This window comes from Paramormyrops kingsleyae, chromosome 1 (assembly GCF_048594095.1).
Source record: "Paramormyrops kingsleyae isolate MSU_618 chromosome 1, PKINGS_0.4, whole genome shotgun sequence".
NCBI lineage: Eukaryota > Metazoa > Chordata > Actinopteri > Osteoglossiformes > Mormyridae > Paramormyrops > Paramormyrops kingsleyae.
The window spans coordinates 30,002,187-30,022,695 of record NC_132797.1 but is presented as its reverse complement, the minus strand read 5'-3'; the positions used below and the strand labels follow the sequence as shown (position 1 = coordinate 30,022,695).

Below are 20,509 nucleotides of genomic sequence, written 5' to 3'. Positions count from 1 at the left end.
TGCATGGCTTGTTACTTTCTGAGCTGCGATTTGCGTATTTTATGCTAATTGAGTAAGAACGCCATCTGCCCCCTTGCTATTTCAGATACATTATACTGTGGTTCACTATGAGTCATGTCATTAATGTAATGTTAATTTGAAGCGCTGTGACTTTATTTTTTCCCAGATCCTCATCATTAATTTCCTTCTCTGACAGGGTGCGGCCCGCAACGTGCCGATGTATCAAGGGCCCCTTTGGAAGGTAATTAAAAATTTTTGGGCCATTTTGCTGTGCGATCACAAGAAGTTTGAGATTCCCAAGGCTATACACTTGGAACAGCCCTGCCTCTTCTTGTCTCACTTGGGTTTGTCTGGTCTCTGGAATGAAAATTGGAGGCTGGTGTTATGAGAACCGCAGCCAGTTGCATGGCATCCCCTGATAGTCTTCTCCCTCTCTCCCTTTTGGCTTCTCTCCCTCATCATCCCCATTCCAATGCCCAGAGTTCCCGCTTCATAGGATGGCGACTTTACTGGGTGGTCCTCCAGGACGGGGTTCTCTCCTGGTTCCCTAAACAGTGAGTCCTCCTGGCCACTGAGGGGCACTATTCTCCACTGCATTTTCCTGCTGTGCATCTCTTGGAACCCTAAAACAAATCATCATCATTTTTGTAGGTCAGATGCAGCTGCCAATGTCCGTCGGCAGGGCTGTAAAGCACTGACTCAGGCCCGCTGTACGGTATGTTGCAGACTGACCTCTGTATGCAGTCCACACAAGAATAACTAAAATGTACAATGGTCTCAGGATTGTTTCCTCCTGGGCCCCTGCCTCCGTTTGTCAGACAGTGGTGTAGCCCACCTCCAAGGGCACTTGCACTTCACATGTGACGTAAATCTCCTTGCATGTTGTAGCAACTGAGTGCAGGCTGATCTGATGCCATCCTTGCTTTTCACTCGTTGAAGGTGAGAGAACGAGACCCCTGCCTTTTTACGCTGAAATGCTTCGACGACAGTATCCACCATTTCAAAGTGGACCCCAAGAATGATCCGCAAGCCACAAGAAAAGTGAGGCGTGGTTTTTCTTTATTTCATTTATGTTTATTTTGTTATGTAGCAGACTGTTTTATCCAAAGCAACATGCATTTTTTAGAAAGTGGGGTCAGGCAGTGTCTTGTTCACCCTGACAAACCTGGGATTTGAACTGGTGACCTTCTGATTGTAGGTTTATGTACCTCCTTGTCTCCTGATCCTTTGTGTAAAAATTTTGGTGAATGTCTTTCTTATTTAAGATGGTTTCTGGTGAACGTTATCCATACCCAGTAGATTGTAAGGTTGAAAAATCAATAATGTAATGATTGTAATGTTTCAAAAATCAGATAAATAGCTAGTGAGTTGGGTCAGAAGATCATAGCTGGCTATTAGAATCTGCTCAACAAGGAGTGTGTTTGTTTAATAGTGTAGTGACTGTTTGTGACCAACAGGGGGGTCACAAGTAACCTTTGGGGCCCCATACAATTGTGTGCTTTGAGCAGCTGATTAACCCGGCTCCATAGACCCTGCTCTCTGACCCTAAGCCTTTCTCACCTGTGCATCATTGGAAATGTAAAATGTGAATGTTTAGTATATAGTGTAGCCAAATCCATGTAAGCCATGGAGACGGTCGCCGTGGCGAGGCCATAAGCAGAGCTGAAGGGTGTTTCCGTGGCAGCAGAGGTGGCTGGATGCCATGGAGGACCATTCGGCCTACAGCACGCACTACTGTTCCCATGAGCAGGAGAGCGAGGACGACGAGGACCACGCAGTGACCTTGGCTGAGCTGAGCGAGTCCTTGCAGGTGAGGTGCCCCCTCCCCATAAGCATGCAGCTTTGCGCGTCCCCTGGTGTCCTGCAGGGGACTCGTTCTCATCAGCTCACGGTTGTCCGTTTTTTCCAGTCCGCCCAGGCCTGTCACCAGAGACTGGAGAGCGAGGTCTCTGCCCTGCAGGCTATGGTGAGGAAGGACGAGCGGGCCCACCGTAAGTCCTCACACCCCCTTATCCTGAGATGTTTGACTGCTTGACTGGGGGTCACAACCCCCTCATGTGGGTCAGTGGTTCACAACCCCCCTCCCCTTTTTCTAGATCTGCCTCCTCAGGTCCTGCAGAAGGTGAAGGAGACCTGTGCTCTCTCCGGAGAAGTGTGCGCAGCTCTCCGCTACTGCCTGACACTCTTCTCCCAGCACGAGGGGGTGCGTTACCCACTGTGTGTGTGTGTGTGTGTGTGTGTGTGTGTGTCTGAGCATACTGACATCACTGTATTGGACAGATGGACAGGGCCAATAAAGACAAAAGAGACGTCTGAGTCATGTTTGTGATGTGAGCGGCTCACAAAAACAGATTGTATTTGTTTGGGGTTATTAGGGTTCACGCCACATCTCTCACTGCTTTCTTCGTTACTTCCCGTTAAGGTTTTCTTTTTTTTTTTTAGAGAGTATTTCCTTCAGCTTGAAGGCAGTTTAACTTTATTGCTCAGTCATCCTGGCTGGGGAGGTGCATGTGATCCTCCGTGTTTTGGTGTGTTTGACATTCATCGCTTGCACTGATCTTTAGGAGCAGCCGGGCCGCTTGCTGTGTCCCTGATGGAGAGTTCCGGGTAGTAAATATGAGCATGCTCTGTGTGGGGCCATGTGCTCTCATCTTGCAGAGTCTGGCTGTAAATAAACCAGCGGTGCAGGTTCTCCTGCCACGGAGCGGCGAGCCCTCCCTGAGCCGTGAATCATCTGCTGGGCGCCCCAGGGAGGGAGGGAGGAGGGAGCGGACTGGGAGCAGGGAGGTCGGGAGGGGGGCGGAGCTAGCGGCACATCACGTCCCGGCTGTGTGCTCTCAGAGCTGCGATCGCCGTTGAGCTCGCGGGAGGCAGGAATGCAGCAGGCTGGGGGGCGCGTGTAGGATGGAGCCCGGTGGACTGGAGCATGACAGGACAGAGCCCCTTCATAGAAGGTACCATCTGAACACCCTCTGCTTCATACAGAGCTCGCCCTGAATGCCTATTGGCCGCCGCAGTGACGCATCCATGGGAACGGTGCAGTGCCGCTTCCCCCCAGGGGGTGACTTGCAGGGAGGTTATGAAACAGCGGGACTTTGCATGGGTAGTGTGGCAGGGGGAAGATAGGGGGCGATGTGAGCCACGTGTGCCCATTTAGAGATTTGACAGCAGACCAGGTGTGTCGTGGTGAGTTTTAAGAGTGTGTCCTTTGCAAAAACAAGGGAACGCTATGACTGATGCCCTCAGAGGTTAAAAATGTAAGATGTTAAAAAGATCTTAAGAATGAGGTTAAAAATGTAAGATGAAATGTAAATAAATTGAAGACCCTGCAGCCATGCTCAGGCACATTAAGGAAATCATGTGGGAAGCATCTCCAGGGATATGGATAGCAGGCCGATTTTTCCGCACAGAGTGCTCCTGAACGCAGTCCCAGCATGCTCCACAAGCTCAGCGTGGGAAACAGGAGATGCTCGGTAGTCTACTGTATTGATGATGGAAGTTTGCGTAGCTGTTGATTCGAACGACACCTTTTGCTAACTGGTCAATACAGCTGCAAAGCCAGATGTTTGCCACATCGGCTAGGCTGAGGCCTTTGGAAGCACACATCTGCAAACAGCAAGCACTGGCTGCTTAATCTTCATGTCGCTGAGGTGTGGAGTCCATGATGGATGTACCATTCGGTGGATGACCTCACCACGTGTATAGCTCAGTGGGTCAGTCCTCTGTGCCTGTGATCAGAAGGTTTCTGGTTCAAATCCCTGGTACTGGTACATGTCCAAACAGCTAATAAAGCATCTTTTTTTTTTTTCTTCATTTCTCAGACCTCATTGTCGTAGCAGCAGGGGCCTGCTGGCTTGAGTAATGGATGACCAGGTTTCGCTCCATTGTTTTGCTGAATCTGAACTTATAAAATATGGGATAGTTGGCAAATCAGAGCTCCATACTTGTTAAAATGCTTGGCTCAGACGCATGCACTTGCTTGACCGCTCAGACCAGTCCGCTTCATTTGTCTCTGTTTAGCGACGGGCACTTTGCAGACGCAGCTCTGAACAAGGACTGTTCTGCCTGGCAGTGCTCCCTCGGGGGGGGGGGGGCTTTGTTTGTGCTGAGCTCGACCACTCTGTCTGCCTGCCTGTGTGTGTGTGTGTGTGTGTGTGTGTGAGGATCTGTGTGTGCTGGGTTCTGAGATGGGTCCAGTGCTGGTGGTGCAAGAACCTCATTGGCTTTACCAAGCGACTGTTGCCGAAATGGTACCCAGTTTGTGTGGGGGTTGGGGGGGGGGTGTCTCATTGGTAATACAAATGTGAGACACATTATGGAGCCTCTTCATGTTTATGCTGGATTTCCACTAGGTGATCCAGCGATGACAGCCAGAGAAGGGCACTGGGCACCTTAGTTTCCGGAAGCCTACTCTCCCAGGATTGGCCTCCTCCCCTGTTTGCCATGGCTAACACGTCGGAGGGGGGCACGGGGGGGGAGCATGCTGTGGATTAGGCCTGTTCACAAGCCTATTATTAAGCAAATAGTGCGAGGTACACGGGGTCGTGTTTCACAGATTAGTAGGTTGTTTGCGTGGCTGCGACAGCAGCCCAGTCATCTCGGAAACAGGGGAGGGGGGTATCTCCCGAAGGCTTTTAGCACATGCACTCTTAGGCAATCCTTAAAGCACCACAAGACCTGAGGCGTGCAGGACTGGGGGCGGGGGGGTGCAGAAGGTACACACCGAGCACGACAGATGGGCCACTCTGGAGCGATCCCATTGGATGGGAATGTTTGCCCGAGCTGATGCAGGGCAGCCTGATGCAGGGCAGCCTGATGCAGGGCAGCCTGATGCAGGGCAGCCTGATGCAGGGCAGCCTGATGCAGGGCAGCCTGATGCAGGGCAGCCTGATGCAGGGCAGCCTGCGTGCACCTCCAGCCAACGCGCTCAGCTCGACACACCTTCCCGTTTGACGCATTCGCGGACAGCTGCTCCAGGCACCTTGTGCCGGCTGCATGCTTGTTTTATCTTTGGTGGCGCTGGTGCTTGTACACAAAAGAGAGCGTTGCATTTTCACTCTTTCTCTGCCAGTCTAGTCTGTGAAGCCTTGCACTATTAACAACTGATGGCGATACTGAATGTGGTTCTCCTGCAGGACATCCACAGGGCGTGGGGGTCAGAGGCGGAGGCTCATTTCACCAGTGACCGCGGTAATAATGGGTGTGGGATTGGTACAAACAACCGCTTGATCTGGTTTAGAGACGTCAATTTGCCCAATCCTGCTGTATCATAAAGTGAATTTAAACACTCACATACACCTTTATCTCCCCCTTTATTAGTGTGTATGTGTATAAATGTATTTGTGTGTGTATGTGTGTGTGTGTGTGTGTGTGTGTGTGTATATATATATATATATGTGTGTGTGTGTGTGTGTGTGTGTGTATATATATGTATGTATATATGTGTGTGTGTGTGTGTGTGTGTGTGTGTAGGGGGAGATGGAGTTGTCTATGTGTGTAATATGAATATAGACATATAGATGATGGTGAGCAGGAGCTGGAGGTTTGTATAGAGAGAGGGATGGATGGAGGGATATAAATACATGCTGTTGAGGGAGAGAGAGAGAGAGAGAGACAGCGGAGATGTGTTACCGGCAGCTTCCCTGAGCTCTGCAGAGGGCTTGTCTCGCTGGAGCCGCGCTGGGGGCTGCTGGGCCTGGAGGAGGCTCCTGTGGGCTGCTGGGCCTGGAGGAGGCTCCTGTGGGCTGCTGGGCCTCGAGGAGGCTCCTGTGGGCTGCTGGGCCTCGAGGAGGCTCCTGTGGGCTGCTGGGCCTCGAGGAGGCTCCTGTGGGCTGCTGGGCCTCGAGGAGGCTCCTGTGGGCTGCTGGGCCTCGAGGAGGCTCCTGTGGCCTCAGCGCCATGGTGATACCACAGTGTCGCTGGCAGACTAGGGCTGAAGGAGAGGGGCTACACCATAAGTGTGCCAATGTGGGGCTATTTTAGCATTATTTGGGTGACAGTGCAGTTTGTTTGTTCCTTTCTTTACCCAGATTCCTTTCAGTGAAGTGCGTCTGTGTGCGTACGTTTTTACAGAGATGGTGTACCTACGTGTTTAAAGCTGTATCTGTCACATTGCTAGTGACAATCCACTTGCAGAATGGTCATGTGACTCCTCATAGTGTTAGAGCTGTAGGCAAGGCCAAGGAGAGATGGATATGTGCTGACTATGAGAATGTGGCTTTGGAGTCAGAGTCGCAGGTCAGTAAAGACTCTGCGTTTACCCCCCGTGGATGCAGGTTTCACCATGTGGTTCGACATCGGTGCTGTGATTCCAAGGTCTCAGATGGGGTTTGGGGGGTGGAGGGGCACATAAAGCATCATTTCATTAATTTCTTCAGTGACGTCAGTCAGCATTTCCGGAGCTGTGGGAATTCACTTTGCTTGGCTGTGGACTCTGCAGTCCTTGTGGGTGAGCTGTGCACAGAAGATGAGAAGGGAATGAGGCAGCATTGAGATGTGGGCCGGCCTGCTCTGGCCGGCTGTGAGCAATTCAGAAAGGGAAAGTGACTCGCAGTGCTTGGCTCATGCTCGCTTGTAGCTCAAAATACATATGAAGCACTTCCCTTCTAGTGACAGCTTGCCAGGGGGATTCCAGGAGCTCGACTCCAGCCAGCAGGGGGCCTCGTGGTTAACTGTGTGTCCTCTGTGTGCCTGAGGAAGCTGGGCTGTGCCCGGTAGCCCATGGATTAGGTTCATCATTCTGCCATTCTGCTATGGTGTCCACAGTTCAAGGTTCGAAAGAGGAAACACAGCTGATAGCTCTGTGGTGTCATGACATACTTTACGGCTAAACTTTTTACATCAGGTGGTGGTGTTTTATATTTTGTTTTATTTCCTCTCCAAGTAACTGTTGGATTTACAATAATATTGTAACACCTTGTAGTTTTTCAAAGCGATGCATCTTTCAATCTCGGGGCAGGGGGTGTCGGGCTTAAAATGGGGTAGAGTTGATGAGGCTGGAGACCTTTGGAAAGATGCTCTTTGTGGGGGACATGGATCAGGATTCCAGAGAACACTATAAATACCGTGAGGACCCTGATTCCGGCACAGGAGGCTGAAGGGTGCCGTGTCGAGAGTTACCGGGCCACTGTGCTTCCACCGTGTTCAGCGTGTATCAATCCAGTCGTTCAACACTTCCTGCCAGCAGCTGAAACTAGCCACCTGGGTCCCACTGAAGTGATTCTCCTCCCTGCAGCCAATCACTGGTCTGGGAAGAGATCTGTGGGAGGGAAGTCAGTCGGCGGACGGGGATAAAAGCCGGGGACAGAGTAGCTGCCTTTGATGCCTCACATGGGAGAGAACTGGAAAAGCAAGTCAGTAAATACAGCTCAGCCGTGTCGGACTGCGTTGCATGTTTGGAAAATGCCGGCTAATTTACGGTGGAATTCTGTCTCTAACCTACTGCTCTGGTCAACACTTTTATAAAAAGAGCATTTAACCAATTTTAAATCATTTTTGCAAAATTTTCAGCACTATGGGGAGGGGATTCGCTCACAGAGAGCCTGCGTGCTGATTTCACTTCTGCATGCTGATTTCACTTATGCATGCTGAATTCACTTATGCATGCTGAATTCACTTCTGCCTGCATGTGGTGTGCCGTGAGCTTTGTGGCCAGCAGAGGAAGTGGGGTTGTGGTTGACCCCAGCTCTGCCTCTCTCACTCTGCCCTGTCTGCTTCCTTCACTTCCCCGTTTTCATTTTGTGCTCTTTGTTTGTGCCTCGGTCCTGTGTCTTGGGGGGTGGGTGGGATTGCAGGTAAACTTGTTTTCCAATGAGCCCTCAAGGGGACCTTACAGCTCCCCCTCTACCCACCCCCGGAAGTCTAGCCAATCAAAGCACAGGTCTGCTTGCTCTGCTCTCTGCTTGGCTGCCTTGTCATGGTTACAGCATCACCGCAGATCCTTCCATGGAAACGCCTCTGATGGGTCCCCCCCCCCCCCCCCATTCTATGCCCTCCGTGGTCATCAGGGCTTATTGTCCGTCGTGCTTCTCTTTCTTTCTGTGAGGGAGACTGCTGCATGGCAAACTCTGCATCACTGCCAGGGGGTTGTTCATGCCCCCGTGGCCTTATTTCACTGGGGTGATGCGTTTGGTATTTTTCCGGCTCTTTCTCCAAGGCCACAGTGCCTGTTGTTTATCTAAACACTTCAGTGTTCAGTGGTCAGCCATTGATGACCGAGAGTGCTAAGTGGCCCGTAACCTGAGCACCCTGTTATTAAAACGTCAAGCTATAAAAGCAGACGGCAGCCAGTCGGTTATAAACGCGTCATATCGGTCCCTCCATTGTCTGTGTGTCTGGAAGCGGTTGTGCTGTTTTGGATAGATTACAAGGACTGGATCGGAACCCTGTTTCACCAAGACTGTGCTTTAGGTTTTGCTTGTCATCCCACTCTTGCCGTACATCAAACATTTAAAACTGGTTTGGTCTGGATCTTAGTACTAAGCAGTCGTTCTTTTTATGGAAACTCGCCCCCTTTGTCGCGTGTTTACCTCCTGTCGGCGTTGAAGAACGAACAAAAACAGCCCCCGAGAATGTGATCCGTCCCTCCGGCCACATGATCCCGTCTGTGACAGGAGATTGAGTTCCACCGGGAGGAAACCGGAGACTCCAGGGGGCGCCGGGTATGTTGTTGCCGCCACGATAACCGGAGATAGCAGAGACGGGATGGGGGGGGGGGGTGGGGCGGAGCTGTCGTACACCTGGAACGCCTGCATGCACAGCACAGGCTGTCCCCGTGCGCCGCCTGTGCCCGGCCTCACTCCAAATGAGTCTCTTGTTCACCGCGACGTGTTTTACCGTCACCAGCCGATAACCGGCGCAGAAGGAAACGGGTGTAGGTGTGGCGGCAGGGCCAAACTGACAGCCGAGTCCAGCAGGGGGCGCTAAAGCTGTACCATTCCTGCCACCCCCTAGGTGCGTAGCCAGAAGCTGGAGCACGAGGTGGAGAAGAACAAGATCCTGTCAGAAGCGCTGCAGACACTGGCCACTGAGCACCACGAGTTGGAGCAGTCGGTTGTCAAAGGTTCGTTGCCCCAGAGCGCGCTCAGTGAGGATGAGTTCTACGACGCCATCTCTGGTGAGTGTCAACTGTGGCTGCTTTCTTCTGCTTTATGACCGTAAACTTCCCCCTCGGGACAGTCCAGCAGCTGCATGCTGCGTTACGTGTCGATCTATTTCAATTCAGTGTCAGTTATATGTAGCGCCTTACCTTGGGATGATTTCCCTATTGTGCTTGGTATTTAACATCAGTGTTAGGTGGTGCCTGAGGTTTGACTCGCAGAAAAAGATTTTGACACTGAGTACTTTTAAAATGAGAGTCTGAGTCAAGTCTCAAGGTTTGTTTGACATAAGTGTTTATCAAAAATTTTACCATCTGCTTGTTTTTTTTTCTATAAGTAACTAATGCAACTAAATTGGAATCACCGGTTGAAGAGTTCAGATACTGCTTGTTTCATTGTTCTTTAGGCTTGTGTACATTTTCAGAGTAATCGCTATTTCAAATGCCTTTGCAGCAATAAAATCTTTCCAAGAACCTAAGCACTTTTCTAATGTACAGTAGATTTCAAAACTAATCCTTTCTCAAAAATATCATTATGATGAAGACATCCATTGAGCAGAACAGGTAAATTTTAATTAGTGTGAACAGTTACAAACATAGTCAGACTTGGCAATGACAACCAACTATGTAGGAGCCAGACCAAACTATGCTGAACTCCGCCCTCAACTACATTAAAGTGATGTGATTGGCTAATGAATGAGTATAACCTAGACCCCGTTTGTTGTGCTGTTAAAGTAAATGTATATTAAAGTAAATCGCGATTTTCATTTTTACACATCGTTCTAAAGCAAAAGGTCTAATTAATGAGTAAAATCAATTTGTCTCTCAGCTTGTGTGTGTGTGTGTGTGTGTGTGTGTGTGTGTGTGTGTGTGTGTGTGTGTGTGTGTGTGTGTGCAATCAAATAAATGATTATGCGAGTAACACTGCAAACTCCATGCTAAAAAGTTAAATAAATGTGTGCAGTCGTGCTGCTCTCTTAGTTTTTGGAGAGCGGTCAGTGATATTACTGTTCAGTCAAATTATTTTATTTTAAAGTAAAACATTATGTTTTTACTGTATTAAAAACTGTCAAATTTGAATTTGTGACACAGCTCCAAATAATTAAAAACATAATACTACATGCCGTACATGGGGCACAAAGAGGAGCTGGCAGTTTGTAAGCTGTAAGAAAACACAGCTTGACTTGGAAGGGTATGTCGGAAGTTATCAAATTTATCTGTGCTGATCGGTGTCACTGTATAACAACATAGTGCATATAGAATTTGTCAGGTCAGATCCGCAGTTTGTACTAGTGGCAAAACAGAAAAAGCATGTTTTGTTTATATCGCTTGATGTCTTGCTTTTCCTATGGTCTGCGCACAGCCACTTTGTGACGTGTTCAACACCTTTACAGTTTGGGGAGAGTTGTACACTCAATGCTTTGCCTGTGGAAATTTCACAGTTTCAACAGAGCCTTAAAGACTCTTATTGTTCACAAGTCGCTATCAATGAGTCAGAGTCAAGTCCGGGTCAAAATAATGAGTCAAGTCAAGTCGGAAGTCAATTTAGGAGCGATTCAAGTGCAACTTCAGTCTGAGTCACAAACTCGAGTCCCCATCTCAGCCTAAAATACGTGGATATGCATATTTACCTCACTACCCAGACACCTTGCTAGCTGACTGACTAGGTCTGTGGCCTTTAGACGGACTGACCCCAGACACATGCTCTCACATGCTAAGTTCTCAGATAGGGTTATCTTCCGGAAGGATCCCTCTGGCTTTGCAGTGTCTAAAACGGCGTGTGGGAAAACACACTTCACCCTGCATGCTGTACCAGTGTCGTTTTTGCTGATGCATCTTTAATCATGCATGTGTCTGTTTGGGTTCTATCCCCATTCGCGCTAAGTCTCACTAGGCGGAATGGCTCAGGTGGTTATCATGTTTTGGGTAGTGTCTGCCGCTAATGGACGCAAGCAGCTAAGAGGGCTTTTTTCCTAACAATGCCAGGCTTGCTTTCTTGAGTTTGGCTGGTCTCTCTTCCTCTAAATAATCCAAACAAGCCCCAAATGATTTGTTTAGCTCTGATGTTTTAAGGACCAGTTTCAGAACCCTTGGACAGATTGGGTCTCTTAAGGGGTCTTAAGATCCTAACAATGGACGCACACAATACGGAGCGTGTAGCATGTTAGTGGGTGACCTGAGCTTGTTAGCAGATGTCCTGCAATACTCCTGTTAAAATCCCTCTTTTTCATTCCTGGCTCTTTTTTGGCTGTCCGTCATGACAGATGCAGATGAGTGTTGCCTCAGTAATGTCACATAAATCACAATTAAATATAGCTTGCCACAATTATTACATCATGGATCCTCTGGGACTGAAAGCTGCAATCCAGCTTTTTAGGAGTCAAGGAAGTAGAGAATGGATTCTGGAGTGACGATCCAGCTGGAGGGGTCCAATTTAGTTCAGTTTCTTAGCTGGGCTGGTTAACAGGCTCTGTGGTGCTAGTAGGCCTTGGTTCCTGAGTTTGGACGTCCGTGGGCTTATTTGCTAATTTGCCAGATGGGGCAGTGCTTTCTTCCTTTTTTCCTGCCAACCAATATCAAGTTTGCATGTAGTTTGTGCCGTAGGAAACATTGCTTTTGGTTCCATTGTCTGGCGCCATATCTCGGCCGGAATATGACTCGGCGACCTGTGACCGTGACCACTGAACTGACACGTCGCCAGGCTGCCGGTGATGATGCTCTTAGCTTCTGATGAATCTATCCATACAAGCGTTGCCCGTGGTAGCTGGTCCACACAGTAGCCTGTGCGTGCAACTCTATCCTCAGATCGGATTTCTCTGGGCAGCGGCAGTCCGTGGGGGTAGGGGTGAGGGGCGGGGTACGTAGGGCAGCTGCTTTTTGTGGGGACGTGCTGGCATTCGGCACAGACACCCTTCACTGACATGCCGCCTCCTTCATTCTTGTCGCAGAGTCCGACTCGGAGCACTCCTTGAGTGGGTTTGAGACAGTCGCCAGCCATTCCTTCGAGGAGGACGAAGAGGAAGAACAGGAGAAGGAGAGGCGCGTCCGGCCAACGGGTGGCCGCAGATTTCCCGCCAGCATGTCACGGGAAGACGAGGAGGTCCCCTTGGAGCTCCAGGCCAATGGCATCGGGAGGCATAGGTAAGCCACGCTTCAACCTGCTTGGAGTTCTGTCACATAGGCCCCAAGCTCGCGGACATCCTGGAAAAAGCCTGCGCGATGACCAGAAATGGAGCCTCAAAAAAAAATTCATGCCAGGGAAGACTTTTGGTCTTACATCTGGTACTAAATCAAGCATCTGTTATGGATCCTGGTTAATGTGTGAGTGACTAGCTGTTTTTTTTTTTTTGAACAGGCAAGGTGAATCATCTAAGGCTGAAGGGTTGTTTTCACGGCGGGATGTAGCCTGATATGCCACATGTCTTATCAGTACATCCCTGGGGTTGGTGTGGTGCATTCCCTCTGTGAACCAACACATCTTGTTCCCTTTAGAGGTGCTTTCTTTCTCCCCCCCTGATTATCCCTTGTTCAGCTGGCCTTTGAGTTCATGGGAACTCTTCTCAGTCGCATTAGAGAAGCTGACCTTCTTTTTTCATGCATTTGCCAGTCTTTCCACAGAGACTGAATAATTTACAGCTCTGTGCTGCCTGAGGTTACGAGGAGAGGAGCCCACAAACAGAAACCTTTCTCCATTGAAGGCATGAAACTTTGATGAAGTTCCACTGTAATGTAGTAATTCTTGTAATTAAGAAGTGTCCTCGACTGAGCAATGCTCTACCTGTATTGTCATGGGCTGCTGGGACATCAAAATCCTCACCTTTGGATGTTTATTTCTGGTTTAAACTAACTGGGAATTTTCTACTGAATGTTTATGCTGCTGTAGAAGACAGTTCTGACAGGGAGACAGTTGACGGGGTTGTAAGCATTCTGGTTGTGATCTGCTCCTTCTTTGTGAGTGCCCTGCCCAGACAGACAGACACACAATGGGAAGTGCCCCCATTCACCCCTCCTCCAAACTCTCCAGTTTTGTGTCCAGATAGCCTTGGCATCCAGCCTGAGGACAAGTAGGGTCCTCAATAGAATTGTCCTGCCAGAGCATGGGTCCTGGATACTGTCAATGGGAAGGAGCGAGGCATGCAAGCCAGCTTGAATATCTGCGTCTCGGGTATATGTTTCAGAAACACAAGACGCGTGTGTTTGTGTGTGAGTGCCAGTTTATTCGTGACTTTTTAAGGGTGTTTTTTTTTTTTTTTGGTAATTTCTGTGCTGGTCTTTATCAAGAAGTGAGACACTTTTGATGAACAGAGTAAAGATCTGAATGACAGTCATTGTTTGGGTTCTCTTCACCATAACATGCCCCTACTGCCTGCCAGTGCCACCTTCACATCCACTGGTGCCCACAGATACAAGCCCCTGGTAGCGCTGAGCAGTGGCTCAACACACTTGGATTCATACTCATCGGTGTCGGCCATGTTGTGTCCTCCAGGACGAGCCTTCCAGCTCCCATGTTCTCCAGGAACGACTTCAGCATCTGGAGCATCCTGAGGAAATGCATTGGCATGGTAAGAAACCTTCCTGACTCTTAGGTGACACTTGCACATTCCCGGATGCTGGATGAAGATTGGCTGGGTGGCCTCACATGTGGCTTTGTTGACATGTCAGGTGATGGGTGATGAGTGCAGCACTTCAGAGTGTTAGTGGTGCAGCTGCCCACTCGTTCTTCTCACATCTGCTCTCTCTCTCTCTCTCTCTCTCTCTCTCTCGCAGGAGCTGTCCAAGATCACCATGCCGGTCATCTTCAACGAGCCGCTCAGCTTCCTGCAGCGCCTCACTGAGTACATGGAGCACACGTACCTCATCCACAGGGCCAACTCCGCTTCAGACTCCATTGAGAGGATGAAGGTACCCCAGGGTCTGGGGATCTTATGCCAGTACGGTTTGTGTGCAAAGCACTCTAGGACAGACGCAGATAGAAATTAAAATATTAATTTCAGGTCTGCTTTGTGAGAGTAAACAGGGAAATTCCAACATAGTAACTGGGTTAAACCAAAATATATTGTATTAAAGTATAACCAGTGTTATCTTGAGGAAGGTAAGCCAACATCTGCCCATTTATGCTTTTCTCTTGAACCCCTGACTCTAACCCTATCAAATACCACTCTGTGCCCACAGTGTGTGGCAGCTTTCGCAGTGTCAGCCGTCGCATCACAGTGGGAGAGGACGGGCAAGCCCTTTAACCCGCTGCTTGGGGAGACCTATGAGCTGGTCAGGTAGGGGCACCCCCCACCTGAGTGCTGGTGTAATGTGTCTGCTTAGACCAGGGATCTAATTCCTATCACTGCCATATCACTGGCAACGGCAAGGAGCCATGGCTCCACATCCCATCAGCCCTGGGGGCAGGGGCCGCCATCATGGCCAAATCGCACATGCCCAGTGGGCTGCGGTGTTTGGTATAAGCAGGCGGAGCCATGCCGGAATCTTCTAAGGAGGCTTACCGAACGTGACATTTCGAGAGCGTGTCTGCCAAGGCGTAAATGTGAATAATTAAACATTAACCTTTATGCCGCTTTACCTGGCATCGGTACTGAGTTTTTATTTTATTGTTTTCTTGTTTCCCAGGGAGGACCTGGGGTTCCGGCTGATCTCAGAACAGGTCAGTCACCACCCCCCTGTCAGTGCCTTCTATGCCGAAGGGCTGAAGAACGACTTCGTCTTCCATGGCTCCATATACCCCAAGCTCAAGTTCTGGGGCAAGAGTGTTGAGGCTGAGCCCAAAGGCATCATTACCCTGGAACTGCCCAAGTAAGCTGGTCTTTGTTCTGGAGTCCCTAGGGGGCAGCACCGAGCTGGTACTTGAATAAAGCATAGCATTGCTGTAATTCTTTGGCTAATTCTGTTGGCTTCACTATTTATTATACCTTTATAGTTGCTTCCTTAATGATACAGTAGCATGTGTAGTGTGACCACTAGTAAGTCATCAGTCTTTTTTTTGTGTCATGAGGTATGGTGAAGCGTACACATGGACCAACCCCACCTGCTGCGTTCACAACATCATCGTGGGCCAGCTGTGGATTGAACAGTATGGCAACGTGGAGGTGATCAACCACAAGTAAGAGAGGCTGGATCCCACTGCGCCTGCAGGGGGCACTGTGGAGGCACCCCTGCTGCATGGCCCTGGTCTTTTTATATAGCTGTTAGCCGTGCCATTCATGCAGCAAAATACAGGATACAGATTCATATACAGGTGTAATTAAAGAGGAACTGGAGTGTAGTTAATGTTGCTGTTCAAAAAGTATTATGCAGTGAAAGCAAAAGCGTCTTGAAAGAGCTTATGTTTTTTTTTTCTTGACAGATCTGGGGAAAAATGCTGTTTGAGCTTCAAACCTTGCGGCCTGTTTGGAAAGGAGCTTCACAAAGTGGAAGGCTACATCCTGGATAAGAGGTAACTGCAGAGATGGGTGCTATGGCAGACGTGACCTCATGCCATCCGTGTAACGGTGCCCCCTTGCGTTGCAGCAAGAAGAAGCTGTGTGCCCTCTACGGGAAGTGGACCGAGTGCCTCTACACCTTGGACCCAGCGGCTTATGACACCCATAAGAAGAACGACAGGAAGAATGCGGAGGAGAAGAAGGGCAAACACGTATGTAAACATCCAGGGTGCCTGTAAGCGGCGTGCCTGAGGATGCTAAGGACGGTGAATCCCTGACGTGCCGGTTCTCATGAGGCCACTTCCCCCGCAGGGCCCCGGTGCCGAGGAGATAGAGGAGATGCCCCTCCCTGACGTTGAGACGGTGGAGATGATCCCGGGCAGCCAGCTGCTGTGGAGAATAGCACCAAGGCCTCCCAACTCCACCGAGGTTCGAGGGCGTACCGCCTGGCCTCCTCAGCCTCCGACTGTCCCGCCCCATCCCTGACTGACGTCTCTTCCATCCAATCATAGATGTACAGCTTCACCCTGTTCGCCATGCAGCTGAACGAATTGGATAAGGACATGGAGGGGGTCATTCCCAAGACGGATTGCCGGCTACGGCCAGACATCCGGGCTATGGAGAATGGGGATATAGGTAGGCCCACAGCAGACCTCACAATCTCATCTGTGTGTTACAGCTTTGTTTTGGTCTGTCTAGCTTTGGAAGTGACTTTTAAATGCATAAAATTACAGGTTATTTTTACATGTACTTTTATGTAGGTGTCTATTTTAATCTTCTGGTCTAATTTGCTTGTTCTTCACAGCCCTGCCTAATTCACCATCTCCCAATGAAGAGCTTGAGTCATTTGAGTAGTTTTTGTGAATGTGTTATGTATCTTATAGGTTTATTTTTGTCTGTCTAGCTTTGGAAGTGACCTTTTAAATACAGATATTTTACAGGTTATAATTATAGGTGTTTATGTTAATCTTGAGGTCTAATTTCCTTGATCTTTATGCCTGGTCTAGTCCACTGTCTCTTGCAAAACAGCTCAGGTCGTTTGAGCCATTTTCATTCAAGCTGTTAATATGCTTTCATTTGCATCAGACCTGGCAAGTGAGGAGAAGAAGCGGCTGGAGGAAAAGCAGCGAGCCGCCCGGAAAGTCCGCTCAAAATCCGACGAGGACTGGAAGACAAGGTGGGTGGGGCCAGGGGCGGGGCACCACATTCACCTAGCCAATGATGTCATGGCCAGTTTGTCAGCACACTGCTTGTCACATGATTCATTAGAATGTGATGTTGCTCTTGGTCATTTCATTGCCAGTGCCTTGTGGTCCACAGTTGCTGTGCATTTGCTAACACATCACCCTTCTCTCTGATATCCCCTCCTCTGTCTGTTTTTATGTGAAGAAGCGCACCGCTCGGCCCCAGGTTTGAGTTGCTTCCTGCTGTCTGGAGTGCTTTTGGCTTGTGTTTTCTCGAACTCCGCCACCCACAGGATCACCTGAGAACTGCAAGCGCTGCCTTAATTGTGCAGAAACAGGCTGCAAAATCCCTACATTGAAATAATACAGTGGAAACTAACTAACTAACAGAAGTGGATGAATTAATCTCAGCACAAAACCATGCTTAATCTGAATTTCACGCCTAGTCTTTGTGGTGATGGTGTGATTGTGTTGATTTACATGATCAGATCATTTGGCTGGACACTGCCCAGGAAAAGGCTTGGAATCCACAGGCTGTTAACGACTCAATTGAAACCTGGGGGTGGATCTGTGCTGCCTAATGAATTAGACACAGTCAGCAGGGCTATAACAGTATTTTAATATTCCCATAATTCAGAGCCTTATTTCCTTTTTGCATTTTTTTTTTTATTTTTAACTGTAAATGTTTGGCAGTTATTTTCGCTTGGGTGGGCAGTGATTTTCTGTCTATTGGACTGAAGGTGGCACCTCCCAGAAGCTTCCCCCCCCATGACGAGCAAGTGCTTCGCTTTAGAGTTAGATTTCCTGGGCTTTCACAATAGTAATATTCAGAGGCCTCTCAGGTTATTCTAGGGTTGAGCACCATTATTCGGTTTTCTGTAGCATGGCAGTTTCTGACATGAAATTAAAGATCACAGTTTCTTGTTAGGTACATTTTCGGAGCTGTTCATACTATGCAAATTTAATAAGCATATCAAGATAAGATTAGACCTTTATTAATCCCACAGTTGGGAAATTTGCATCGTTACAGCAGCAAAATGGACTATACAAGAGTAATAAAATAGCAATAAAAGACTATACAAAATGACTAACTATACAATATATAAATATATATGTGAAAATGCATATATACAAAGGGGGCATCATCAGATGCCTAGTAGCAACAGAACACAAATAGCAGCAGGAGTGGAATGTTTGATCTGAACGGCAAAATAATATTAGAAATTAGTTAAAGAAACACTCTTGTTAAAGCCCATCTGTCTATACAGGGTGTGTCTGTGTTGTGGTGGTGGTTGGGGGCAGGGCCACTGCAGGCGGATGGGCATTCTGACCAATCATTCTTCTCTGCTTTTTTTAAGGTGGTTCAACCAAGCACCCAACCCTCACAACGGTGCCCAGGATTGGATCTTCTCTGGCGGTTACTGGGACAGAAACTATTCAGGGCTTCCTGATATTTATTAGCGTGTCCTTTGATGAAGTGAGGATGCTCGACATTTCTGACATTGTCAGCTTCTGCAGTTGAATTCCTGTCCTGTGAGTGGTGCTGTTCTTTGTTGTTGATGTTGTGACCCCTTTTTTTTGGGCTGGGTTTTGTCTGTTTTTTTTTTTTAAAGATTCCCCCCCTATAATTGGCCTTTAACACTTGTTTAATTAAAAAAAAATGTATTTAAAGTATTTCCAGTGTAGATGTGTATTTTTATTTTATATTTTAGCATTTAACCGCACACATTTTCCAGTAAAGCACATTTAAATGAAGTCTGTCATATTATCCCAGACCAAGGATGAGTTGCTCAGATTTCAAATCTCTGTGAGGAGTTAAATCATCTCTTTGCACTAATACCATGTACGCTTTGATTTTATTTTTTAAGATGCAGTGTCTTGAGTTAAATATGAATCTGTTGTGGTGTCTTCTCTCCCTGTGTATGAGTAACCCGGCTGCAGGTAGTGCTGTTGTTTTTGGGGTTTTTTTGCCAGCCTGTGTCGAGACATACAGCTTTTGTTTTTTGTTTTTGTTTGTTTAATGAATGTTCTTGTTACCATATCAGCAGTGTAAAGTGCATTAAAGGAGCACTGATGGTTCATGCACCTGTGCATGCAACGGGTTGAAGTTACTTGTCTGTGGTGTATTAATTGAGGGAGTCGCTTCGAGTTCATTTCCGGCTGATGTCCACTGCTGAACTTCAGACTGAAAGGTTATCCTCCACCAAACCCTACTGCAGGGTTTGGCTTCCTTTCACCCCTGTGACCTTCTCAGGACAAACTGTTGAGTGGATTTGACCCCTCCCCTCCCCGCTGGTTTCCGACATGGAGACGTCTCAGTATTTCCGGAACGTTCCTGTTCCTGCACCGTGTGGTCGTAGCAGACTGTCTGTTGGAATATAAACAAACTGTGAGAGTCCCACTTGCTGCTGACGGCTGTGTCATTTACGTGGAATGGCACAGTCTGCCTCGTGGATTAACCGGGATTTAGTAAGGATCGCAAATGGGGCTGGATGCTGCACCGTTCTTCCTTGCGTCACAAAACAACATTTTCAAGATATCACCTATGCAAAGCAGGAAGAGGACCCTTGGGTTATAGGTCAACTATGTGTGGTCCAGCCCCTCGCCCTGGAGAACAGACACTCATGTGATCACTTATAGGCAACCCTCCAGGATACTTAGTTTGTCATACTGACTGTAGGTGAGCTGTTGAGCTCTTAACATGTAGTTTTACTTGGTCTTGAAATCTGTGTATATTAAATGTTAGACTATAATTTCTAATGCTGCTAAATAAAAGCTTGTAATTAGGAATGTGTATGTGGCCCTGTTCTTTTCAGCGTGAATGGCTATGCTGTCATCTGCAGGGTAAGGTGGCGAAGACTATATTCCCCCTGAATGCTCAGTCAGTCACTTCACATCTATTTATTCAAAGCAATGTCAGCCAGTACCTGGAGCAATTGAGGTTAAGGGCCCAATGGTGAAATCATTCTGACAACCACAGGATTTGAACCTGTGACCTTAACACAGGCACAACAGCCTTACCCACTGAGATACACACAAAGTGCTTTGAAAGACCCACCGTCACAACATCCTCGTATTGCATGGTTACTGCTCCACCTTGCATGATATAGAGTATTGCACCTTTGTCTTTTACCTATGTGTGTACACATACACAGGCATGCTGACGTATAGGTAATTGTTCCAGACTCTACAAAGGATTAGACACACGACTGCCATTGTCCCCTTGCGGTTTATTGCCTTGGGTTACAGTCAGCGTCAAAACCTGTTCAGAAATAGAACACGTATGTGTCACTAAAGGTCCACGTAGCCACCTATCTCAATTGTATGAATAGATCAACCAAACATCATGGTGCAGGAAGAAAATCATTACAAGGATAATCTGAATTCTTACCTCTGGTCCTGTTCTCCAGCATCTCTGACAGCAATTTGAAATCAAACATTTACCACATGTATGTTTTAGGTACAGAACATCGCATTGCACAGGAAGACGAACACGCTGCAAATGGGAGCGCCTCTGCTCGCTGCCGATTTGCTGTAGAGGCTCTGTAAGGATCGACATGTCTGTGCTGCTCCAGAACCTCCAGCGTAAATGCTGATGCTCCTTTCTATTCCTCATCACTGACTTCTGTGGTTTTCGGTGAGGGAAAGACCTTGTTTCGAGGAGGAGCACAGCTCAGTGTCTTAACACACAGTCATCATGAAATTCTGCCATCAGCCTACAACAGGCACCATAAATGTGTATGTGCGAGCATATTATAACGCATATTGATGTTCCTCAGTTTTAGGATCAATCCATCTTC

The 20,509-nt window shown here is 48.2% G+C and overlaps 1 protein-coding gene across 7 annotated transcripts in view; it reads left to right on the top strand.

Moving 5' to 3' along the window:
• osbpl1a (oxysterol binding protein-like 1A) overlaps window positions 1-19,499 on the top strand; it is a 28,564-nt gene extending 9,065 nt beyond the window's left edge. For 4 of the 7 annotated variants that reach the window (XM_023826763.2, XM_023826764.2, XM_023826766.2 and 1 more), the window contains exons 9-29: window positions 197-241; window positions 481-554; window positions 652-715; window positions 940-1,041; window positions 1,688-1,810; window positions 1,910-1,991; window positions 2,097-2,203; window positions 8,953-9,115; window positions 12,046-12,238; window positions 13,584-13,659; window positions 13,865-13,999; window positions 14,270-14,367; window positions 14,717-14,899; window positions 15,099-15,206; window positions 15,450-15,539; window positions 15,614-15,737; window positions 15,838-15,954; window positions 16,038-16,161; window positions 16,612-16,702; window positions 16,915-16,935; window positions 18,068-19,499. In XM_023826763.2, coding sequence (XP_023682531.2) covers window positions 197-241; window positions 481-554; window positions 652-715; window positions 940-1,041; window positions 1,688-1,810; window positions 1,910-1,991; window positions 2,097-2,203; window positions 8,953-9,115; window positions 12,046-12,238; window positions 13,584-13,659; window positions 13,865-13,999; window positions 14,270-14,367; window positions 14,717-14,899; window positions 15,099-15,206; window positions 15,450-15,539; window positions 15,614-15,737; window positions 15,838-15,954; window positions 16,038-16,161; window positions 16,612-16,702; window positions 16,915-16,935; window positions 18,068-18,170 — 2,223 coding nt within the window. In that variant the 3' untranslated portion in view covers window positions 18,171-19,499. The remainder of the gene's footprint in view (window positions 1-196; window positions 242-480; window positions 555-651; window positions 716-939; window positions 1,042-1,687; window positions 1,811-1,909; window positions 1,992-2,096; window positions 2,204-8,952; window positions 9,116-12,045; window positions 12,239-13,583; window positions 13,660-13,864; window positions 14,000-14,269; window positions 14,368-14,716; window positions 14,900-15,098; window positions 15,207-15,449; window positions 15,540-15,613; window positions 15,738-15,837; window positions 15,955-16,037; window positions 16,162-16,611; window positions 16,703-16,914; window positions 16,936-18,067) is intronic. The other 3 variants (XM_023826772.2, XM_023826770.2, XM_023826771.2) reach the window with 3 other exon arrangements.
• The last annotated feature ends 1,010 nt before the right edge of the window (window positions 19,500-20,509 follow it).